Source organism: Callorhinus ursinus, unplaced genomic scaffold (assembly GCF_003265705.2).
Source record: "Callorhinus ursinus isolate GAN/ISIS: 27379988/994484 unplaced genomic scaffold, GSC_fseal_2.0 scaffold10, whole genome shotgun sequence".
NCBI lineage: Eukaryota > Metazoa > Chordata > Mammalia > Carnivora > Otariidae > Callorhinus > Callorhinus ursinus.
The window spans coordinates 65,859,117-65,869,136 of NW_027397072.1; the positions used below are offsets into that span (position 1 = coordinate 65,859,117).

A 10,020-nucleotide genomic window follows, 5' to 3' on the forward strand; every position below is an offset into this window, starting at 1 on the left:
TTTATTTGACAGAGAGAGACACAGCGAGAGAGGGAACACAAGCAGGGGGCCTGGGAGAGGGAGAAGCAGGCTTCCCGCGGAGCAGGGAGCCCAATGTGGGGCTCAATCCCAGGACCCTGGGATCATGACCTGAACTGAAGGCAGGTGCTTAATGACTGAGCCACCCAGGCACCCCAAAGGGTATACGTTTTAAAGGCTTTTAGTTCATATGGTCAAAATGCATTCCAGAAAAATTGTACCAATTTACACCTATTAACAGCATATAAAATTGTTTCTTCCCTATCCCCTATCCTTCCATTTCTGGCCAAATATAGTCTAATTACTATAGTTTCAAAGTATAATACATTTTGGAGGCATCTGAATGGCTCAGTCAGTTAAGCATTGGACTCTTGATTTTGTCTCAGGTCATGATCTCAGGGTTGTGAGATGGAACCCTACCTGGGCTCTGCACTGGGTGTGGAACCTGCTTAAGATTCTCTGTCTCTGTCTCCCTCTCCCTCTGCTGTTCCCCAACCTCTAAAAAAAAATAATACATTTTCATTTTCTGGAGGGACAAGTTCCCCATATTTTTTTCTTTTTAAAAATTTTGTTGATTAATCATTCAGATATATTTAAATATCATTTTTTTAAAGATTTGAAAAGTTCCCATGAAAAAGGTCCTTGTAAGTTAAAGTTGCATACTGGAAGTATTTTTATGGGTGAAAGGACATGTCTAAGAATTGCTTTTTTTTTTGGAGTATTTTTATTTTATGTACAGTGAGTTGCCATTCAGGTAGGTATCTTGGATATCTGCAGTTAAGGTAGGTATCTTGGATGACCCATTCAAGGAAATTCACTTAATCCAATTTAATGAGGCCAATATCCTTGGCATACTGACGGAAGCGACACATATTGAGGCGGTATTTCCGTATCAGACCGTGCGGGTTTGAGCAGATGCAAGAATGAGAACCCTGGCCAGATTTCCTCTGATGGCTCCAATAGAGCTTCTGGTGACCCATCTTGCTTTCTCAGATGCCATGAGGCAAAAAGTAAGATTTGCTTTAAAATACACTAGGCAGGGCGCCTGGGTGGCTCAGATGGTTAAGCATCTGCCTTCGGCTCAGGTCATGATCCCAGGGTCCTGGAATCGAGTCCCGCATTGGGCTCCCTGCTCCTTGGGAGCCTGCTTCTCCCTCTGCCCCTCTCTCTCTCTCTCTCTCTGTCTCTCATGAATAAATAAATAAAATCTTTAAAAAAATAAAATAAAATAAAATACACTAGGCAAAAGAAAAAAAACGGAGGCAGGATGTAAAAAGATAATACAAGATCAGCAAGATAGTGGTAACTATTGAATTGTGTCATGGGTTTATTATACTAATTTCTCTATGTTTGAAATTTTCTCTGCTAAAAGGTAAGAGAAAAATAAATTCTCTTAAAAATTTCATTAAAATAACAGATAAAGGGCGCCTGGGTGGCTCAGTCGGTTAAGTGTCTGCCTTCGGCTCAGGTCAGGATCCCGGAGTCCCAGGATTGAGTCCCCAGCGGGCTCCCCACTCAGCAGAGCGTCTGCTTCTCGCTCTGACGTGCTCGCTTCTCGCCCCTCCTCTCGTGCTCTCTCTCTCTCACTCTCTCAAATAAAAAGATAAATATAATAATTGATTAAGTAAGAATCACTTGACATCATTACTATATAAAATCTTGCTCTCAATATTCACAGTATATTTACTTATTGGCTTAATCCCATGATAGACATAGTTTCAGAATTTCTAACTCATTCCCTTCTGAAAAACAAAATTATTAACTATAGTACAATATTCATACATAGTTCTTTTTCTTTTTAGCTTTAGTGCAGGGGTGTGCAATCTTTTTCTCTAAAGGGCCATATAGGAAGTACTTTCATTTTTGGGTGTGATACAGTTTCTGTTGCAACTACTTAACCCTGCCATTGTACTGCAAAAGCAGCTATAGACAACATATAAGTGAATAAGCGTAGATGTGTCTAATAAAACTTAATTTGCAAAAGTAGCCAGTGGGCTGGATGTGGTCGTAAGCCTTAATTTGTCAAACACTGCCTTCGAATATGTAGTCAAAATATTGATGTCCAAAGTTACCTGGATGAGTTTTTGTCTGTCCTCACTCCTTCAGTGTGATTAGGTTATTCTTCTGTAATATAGTTGGGTTCATTTGTTACTATTTGTATTCCATTTTGGTGCCTCTCAGATCCTGGTTGAATCAGATAATTTATTTTATGTGAATGTGAAACATTAACGTGGTTCTAAAAGTCAGATCTATACAAGGGAGTTTACCTCCAAAAGTATCAGTACCCTCTCACACCTTTTACCCTGTTCCTACTCCTCTTCCATCCTTTCCACTTTGCTCCCACGCACTCCCTGTAGGTAACCAACCTCATTGGTTTCTGGTTTATTCTTCCTCTCCCCACTCCCTTCGCTTCGCTTCCATTCCCCTTCCTTTCTTTTCCTTTTCTCTCCCTCCTCCTCCTCCTCCTCTTTCTCCTTCTTCCACAAATAAGCAGATACAGATGTCTTTTCTTTTCCTGTTTTTCTTACACGAAGGTAAAGACCCTTTTGTATTTTTCTTTTCACACTTAAAATTTTTATCTTGAAATCAACCCATACCAGTTCATAGAGCTCTTCCTCATTCTCCTTTATAGCCGTGTAGTATGCCTTTGGGTTGCTGTACAATAGTTTATTCAATTATTCTAAGAGGAGTTACTTTTAAATTATATACCGTTTTTTAAAAAAATGTTTTTTATACAAATATACACATATCAAATTATATGCACATATCAAAGTGGTACAGCTCAATGGATTTTCACAAATGGAACTCACAAGGGTAACCAGTAACCAGGTCAAGAAATAGAACATTATTAGTGCCTCAAAAGCCTGCCTTGTGTTTTTCCTGTTACCATCTCCACTACCTATGGTAACTCACCACTATCTACTTCTAGGACTAAAAATTAGTTTTATCTACTTTTGTTCTTAATATCAATGGGATTTTACAATATGCACTCATTTGTCTCACTTCTTTCATTCAACATTAGATTGTGAGAATCATCTATATTATTCTGGGTAGATCATTCATTCTTGTTGCTGTATAGTATGCTCTTTACCCATTTTTTAAAAGATTTATTCATTTATTTTAGAAAGAGAGAGTGGGGAGGGGAAGAGGCACAGAATCTTCAAGCAGACTCCCCACTGAGCACAGAGCCCAACAGGAGGCTCGATGTCAAGACCCATGAAACCATACCTGAGCCGAAATCACTAGTCAGATGCCAACTGAGCTGCCCAGGTGCCCCTTATTTGTCCATTTAACTGTTGATGGGTATTTGGGTAGTTCCCAGTTAGGAGCTATTACAAATAGTGCTGTCATGAACATTCCAGCACATACCTTTGGGACACATAGTCATGCGTATCTGTTCGATCTGTTGGATATTTACTTAGGAGTGGAATTACTGTATTACAGAATAGGCACGTTTGGCTTTAGTCTATGCTGCTAAACAGTTTTCCAAAATACAGTTTACACTCCCACCAGCAATATGAGAGCTCTGTTTGCTCCACATCCTGACCAATCCTTGGTAATTTTATTTGAGCTTTACAGGTGGGTGTGTAGCGGTATACCACAGTGATTTCAATTCACATTTCCCTGATGATTAACAAAGTGGGGTACCTTTTCATATGCTTATTGACCATCTGGATATGCTCTTTTATGTACTTTCTGTTCAAGTCTTTTGCCCTTTTCCTATTAGATAGTCTACATTTTCCTTTTTTTTTTTTTTTTGGAAGGACTTTTTTTTTTTAATATTCGAGGTATGGGTTGTCTCTTGATATCTTAGGTCGGGTTCCCCAGAAAGAGATCCTGAGATGAGGATTCTAGTGCAGGTGATTTACTTAAGAAAGTGCTCCCTGGAGTAAAGATTATGGGAGTGTGAGAAGCGGGACAAGGAAGGGGAGGAAGCCAAGCAAAGGTATGACTTCAGGCCAAGTCCCTCTGAGGGTAGTTTCAGCCTGTTCCACAGGGGGATCTCTGGGATGTTAGTTGTACCTCACAGTTTTTCCCAGATTGAGACAAGAGAGCTGGGCTTTCATACCCCTGATACGTGATTTTTTTTAAGGTTGGTTTGTTTATTTATTTATTTATTTATTTATTTATTTATTTGCCAGAGAGAGAGAGAGAGAGAGAGCCCAAGTAGGCAGAGAGGCAGGCAGAGGCAGAGGGAGAAGCAGGCTCCCCACGGAGCAGGGAGCCCGATGCGGGACTCGATCCCAGGACCTTAGGATCATGACCTGAGCTGAAGGCAGCCGCTTAACCGACTGAGCCACCTAGGTGCCCCCCTGATATGTGATTCTGACATATGCTACAACATGAATAAACTTTGAAGACGTTATGTTAAGTGAAATACACCAGAGCAAAAGGACAGATATTGTCCTTTTATATGAGGTACACAGATTAGTCAACAACATAGAGGCAGAAAGTAGAATGGTTACCCATAGCTGGGGATCACGGGGAGAGAATGGAGAGCTGTTATATAATGGGTACAAAGTGTCAGTTTGGAATGAGGAGAAGATTCTAGAGGTGCATAGTAGTGATGTTTGCACAGCAATGTGAATGTACTTAAAGTACATTCGATACCTAATTTCAAACTTTATCACAAAGCTATAGTAATCAAAACAGCATGGTACTGGCATAAGAACAGACACATAGACCAATGGAACACAGGGCAGAGCCCAGAAATAAATGCACACATATGTGCTCAACTATTATTTAACAAAGGAACCAAGAATCCTCAATGGGGAAAGACTGCTTCTTCAATAAAGGGTTTTAGGAAAACTGGATATTCACATGAAAGAAATGAAACGGGACCTCTCTCTTACACCACTCACAAAAATTAACTTGAAATAACTTAAAGACTTAAATGTAATACCCGAAACTATAAAACTAGAGGAAGAAAACATAAGGAAAAAGTTCCTTGACTTTGGCAGTGGTTTTTAGGATATGACACCAAAAGTGCAAACACAAAAGAAAAAATAAAGTGGAACTTACACAGACTAAAAAGCTTCTGCAGAGCAAAAGAAACTCAGCAAAATGAAAGGCAACCTACAAAATGGGGGAAAATATTTGCAAACCATATATCTGATAAGGAGTTAATATCTAAAATATAAAAGGAACTCTTACAATTCAATAGCAAAAACAAAACAAAACAAAACAAAAAACCATCTGATTAAAATATTGGCAGAGGACCAAATAGAAATTTTTCCAAAGAAGATATACAAATGTCCAACAGGTAAATGAAAAGGTGTTCAACATCACTAATCATCAAGGAACTACAAGTCAAAACCACAATGATGTATCACATCACACCTGTTAGAAAGGCTATTATCAAAAAGACAAGAGGTAACAAATGTTGGCAAGGATGTGGAGGAATTGGAACCCATGTGCACTATTGGTAGGAATGCAAACTGGTACAGCACTATGGAAAACAGTGTGGAGGTTCCTCCAAAAATTGAAAATAAGGGGTGCCTGGGTGGTGCAGTCAGTTGGGCTACAGACTCTTGGCTTCAGCTCAGGTCACGATCTCAGGGTCGTGACATCAAGCCCCGTGTCAGGCTCCACGCTCAGCGCAGAGTCTGCTTGAGTTTCTCTCTCCCTCTCCATTTGCCCCTCTCTCCTGCACATGCGTACTCTCTTTCTCTCTAAAATAAATAAATCTTTGTTAAATTTTTGAAAATAAAACTGCTGTATGGTCTAGCAATGCCACTTCTGGGTATATATCTAAAGGAAATGAAATCAGGATCATAAAGAGATACCTGTACTCCTGTGTTCGTTGAGCATTGTTCCCAATTGTCAAGACATGGAAGTAACCTCAGTGTCCATTGATGACAGACAAATGGTTAAACAATGGAATATTATTAAACCATAAAAAAGACAGAAATCCTGCCTTTCATGACAACACTGATGGATGTTTGGGGTATTATATTAAGCAAAATAAGTCAGACAAAGACAAATACTCTATGTTCTTACCCACATGTGAAATCTAAAAATCTCTTGGAAATAGAGAATAGAATGGTGATTGCAATGATTGAGGAGTGGGGGAAATGGAGCGATGTTGGTCAAAGGGTACCAGTTTACAGCTATAAGATGAATAAGCTCTGGAGATCTAACATACAGAATGGTGACTGTAATCAACAACACTTTATTATATACTTGTAAGTTGTTTTTTTTTTTTTTTTTTTTTTTGACCAAGAGACATAGCCAGAGAAGGAACACAAGCAGGGGGAGTTGGAGAAGGAGAGGCAGGCTTCCTGCTGGGCAGGAATCATGACCTGAGCCGAGGGCAGACAGTTAACGACTAAGCCACCCAGGCGCCGCTGTACTTGTAAGTTTTAAGAGAGTAGATCTTAAATGTTATCACCACACAGAAAAGAATGGTAATCATGTGAGGGGATGGACATGTATCTAACCGTATTGTGGTAACCATTTTGCAATATATATGTGTATCAACTCATCACATTGTATACCTTAAACTTAGATATGTATGTCAATAATATCTGAAGAAAGCTGGAAAAAATTTTAATTGGTTTCCATCTCATCTAAGTTATATTCTAAAAACTTTTTTATTGACATGTAAATATAGCCCTGGTATCTTATTAAGTGGGAAAAAAGGATAATATATATTGTCTATGGTATGATCTTGTGTGTGTACACATGTGCACGTGTGTCTCTGTGACAATTTGGAAGCATCTAGGTAGTTGAGATTCTGAGTAGAATTTTTTTCCGATTTTTTTCCTTTCTTGTTTATAAGAAACAAGATTTTTTTTAAAGATTTTATTTATTTATTTGAGAGAGAGAATGAGATAGAGAGAGAGAGCATGAGACGGGGGAGGGTCAGAGGGAGAAGCAGACTCCCTGCTGAGCAGGGAGCCCGATGTGGGACTCGATCCTGGGACTCCAGGATCATGACCTGAGCCGAAGGCAGTCGCTTAACCAACTGAGCCACCCACGCGCCCCTATAAGAAACAAGATTATCTGTAGTGTCTGATTTTCCTTTAGTGAAGACATATTCTTACAAGTTAACTTACATAAATATAAGTTATAGTTTTTGTTAATGTGTTTATTATTGAATATATCAAGACATATAATAAGTATTCAATATACAGATGTGAATTAGCTGTGTGTATATTTTATATGACACGTGTTAATATTATCTATGCATTGGAACAACTACATTAATGGTAATTTTATTTTATTTTTATTCTTACATTATGAATTTCTTGAAATTCTTTTTTTTAATCTTCTAGTTTTAGCACAGTTACTGGCCCATAGTTGCAATAGAAACTGAAATACTGTCAGCTAATGAAATATGAAATAATGCCCTAGACAATACTTTCTTTCCTTTCTGCCAATAGAGGGCAACATGAACAAGTTGCTGGATTGACGATCGTGTTCATCATCTCTTGTCTATCAGCAAAGTTCAAAAAAGTCAATATTAAACTTTCAACAAACAAAAGCAGCATAAGTTGAATCTATAAAACTTTAGTAGGAAGAACTCCTGTCTGGCTTCTCTGCCTACAGTCTCACCTCTTTCCAACACCCCCACTACGGTGCTGCCAGAATTTTCCTCTTAAAGGAGAAATCTGATACCATTCTCTTGTTTTGTTTTGTTTTTTCTTAAGCTACAACTGAACCCTATTGCCTATAGGATAAAGGCCAGTTCTTTAGTGTGATATTTTGCTTTCCTTACAATATGACTTCAACTTTCATTTCCCACCTTTCTCCACCCCTGGGAAAGTATGTATTATAGCCACATGAAGCTATTCATGACTCCCCAAACACACCATGCTCCTCTGTAGTTTGATGCATTGCTTCTGTCATCTTCCCACCTAAAATTCCCTGAATCCTCCTCTCCCCCTTAAATGTCTACTTTTCATTCAAGGCGTGGCTGAAAAGTCATCTCTCTGTGAAGCCTTTCTTGACTTTCCATTAAATTTGAACCTTGTTTCTCCTTCGAATGGCACATATCATGCATTGCACTCTTTAGAATAGCTGACTATAAGGTCTCTGAAGGTTCATGTGTCATAAGGGAACATCTTATTCATCTTTGTATCCCTAGTGCCTGGGGCATAATAAATACTCAAAATGCATATTCACTGAATGGACAGAAGAAAAGGAACTAAGCAGGAAGTGCTCATATTGAACAAAACACACTGGATAAAATTTTAGATTGACATTGCAGCATGTGGCTGGTGCTTCTCACATGTTCAGGAAGCATCAGGCGTTACTAAAGGGTTATTTTTGAAATATACAGGAATTTTTTGGTGAATTTTAATTTCTTCACCTTTTCTTAGTGCCCAGATTTTTTTTTTTTTTTGGTAGTACTTGACAAGAGGGGTCCTTTTGTACAGAAGTACAGGAGTTATTTACAATATGGAGAAATTCTGGTAGCACCAAGTCACTTGATTTCTAGACCAGATGGAATTCCACTTTCCTGCTTCTCTGGAGACAAGGGATGATCTACAGTCTGTGTGTACTCGGCACACTCAATAACGGATTCCAGTCTCATTGACGCCTTTATGCTGAGATCAGCATTCAAGAGTGCAGTGAGGGGAGAGGAAGCATTCCTTTCATGATTTCACCTCAGACTTGAGCACCACACTATGTTTAAAAAACACATGATATATATACCGGGAAGTAGACACAGATGATGTTTTGTAGAGGTAATCATTACTATACCATCTGTCAGGTTCTGCATTTGGTTAAAGAAAAGAAATTAGTTTGGCAGGATTTGCTCCTCACAAAATCAGGTTGATTTTTGCCAATTCCATGTAATTCGATATACCCTTGTGAAATGAGTAAAAGAAAAGTGCTTTCACATTGTGCTACAGGAAAAATATGGCCATTGTTCTTATGACCCTTGTTAAATTAAAAAAAAAAATTCAAGTGTGAGTTAGAGAGGGCCATAGTAAAGCGGAGAGAGAAAAAATAAAGGAGACAGAGATAGCTGGGTAACTAATTCAGAATTACCAAAACTCAAAAATCGTTTGTAGCTGTAATATAATTGATATACTATTGCCATATCTTAAACTAAAAAGAAGGGAGGTGAGATCTAAAGCCTTCTGGGATCAAAATATGCCCATTGCAGGACTTGGAAACCTGCCGTTAGACTTGTGCTAGTAAATTTCCACAGAAGGTGTGCATGCGATTATGAAAGGTGACGTTAGCACGCAAACGATCTCTTCCTAATTTAGACTCAAAGTTTTCACATGATTAATGTCTTGTGACATATAGAAGATAGAACCGATATTACCTACTAACATTATTGCAGCCAGTACCATGGCTGTCTACTATGTTGATTTCACAGTGATTTTGGAGGAGGCGAATTGAACAAAGAGCCTAATTCTGATTTGTTGTCCATTCTACTTTTATTAAACAAAATGATGACTAAGGATCTCAAATAGGAATACATTCTAAACAAACGTTGATGAATGGGTTTTAGTGAAGGTTGATTTGTATGTAGCGCTTCCAGCTTTTGTTGTTGAGTGGAGGACACTGAGAAGAGAATCACAAGTACCCCATAGTCATGTTAACCTAATTTTGTTATTTTCTTTTAAAATAATATCTTTTAATAAATTATATTTCCTGCTACTTACAAATCAAGTCATTTAAGTGAAAGTTACGAAAAATTATTTTCACAAATTTATTCCTTCAACTACTATAGAGTACACACCATGGGCAAGACACTGCAGGGCACTGATATAGATCTGTCAGTAAAAAAAAAAAAGAAAAGAAAAAGATTTGGTTTATACTTTGCATTTACAGGTCATATATGTCAAAGGATAAGCCACAAAACTTAAGGCATTTTATTTTTAATATGCTTATCAGCTCCCTCTGTTTCATCATGGCATTCCACCAAATATTTATTTTTTTTTAAGATTTTATTTATTTATTTGACAGAGAGAGAGATAGGGAGAGCAGGAACACAAGCAGGGGGAGTGGGAGAGGGAGAAGCAGGCTTCCCGCGGAGCA

General features: G+C 38.3%; 1 protein-coding gene across 1 annotated transcript; it reads right to left on the reverse strand.

Moving 5' to 3' along the window:
- Positions 1 to 836: 836 nt before the first annotated feature.
- On the reverse strand, positions 837 to 998 carry LOC141373519 (small ribosomal subunit protein uS14-like). Its single transcript, XM_073896870.1, has one exon. The coding sequence runs from the start codon at positions 996 to 998 to the stop codon at positions 837 to 839; it is 162 nt and encodes a 53-aa protein (XP_073752971.1).
- Positions 999 to 10,020: the final 9,022 nt, after the last annotated feature.

Bases quoted from the DNA above. Each gene is read 5' to 3' on its own strand.
- LOC141373519 (XM_073896870.1), bottom strand. From the start codon at position 998: ATGGGTCACCAGAAGCTCTATTGGAGCCATCAGAGGAAATCTGGCCAG.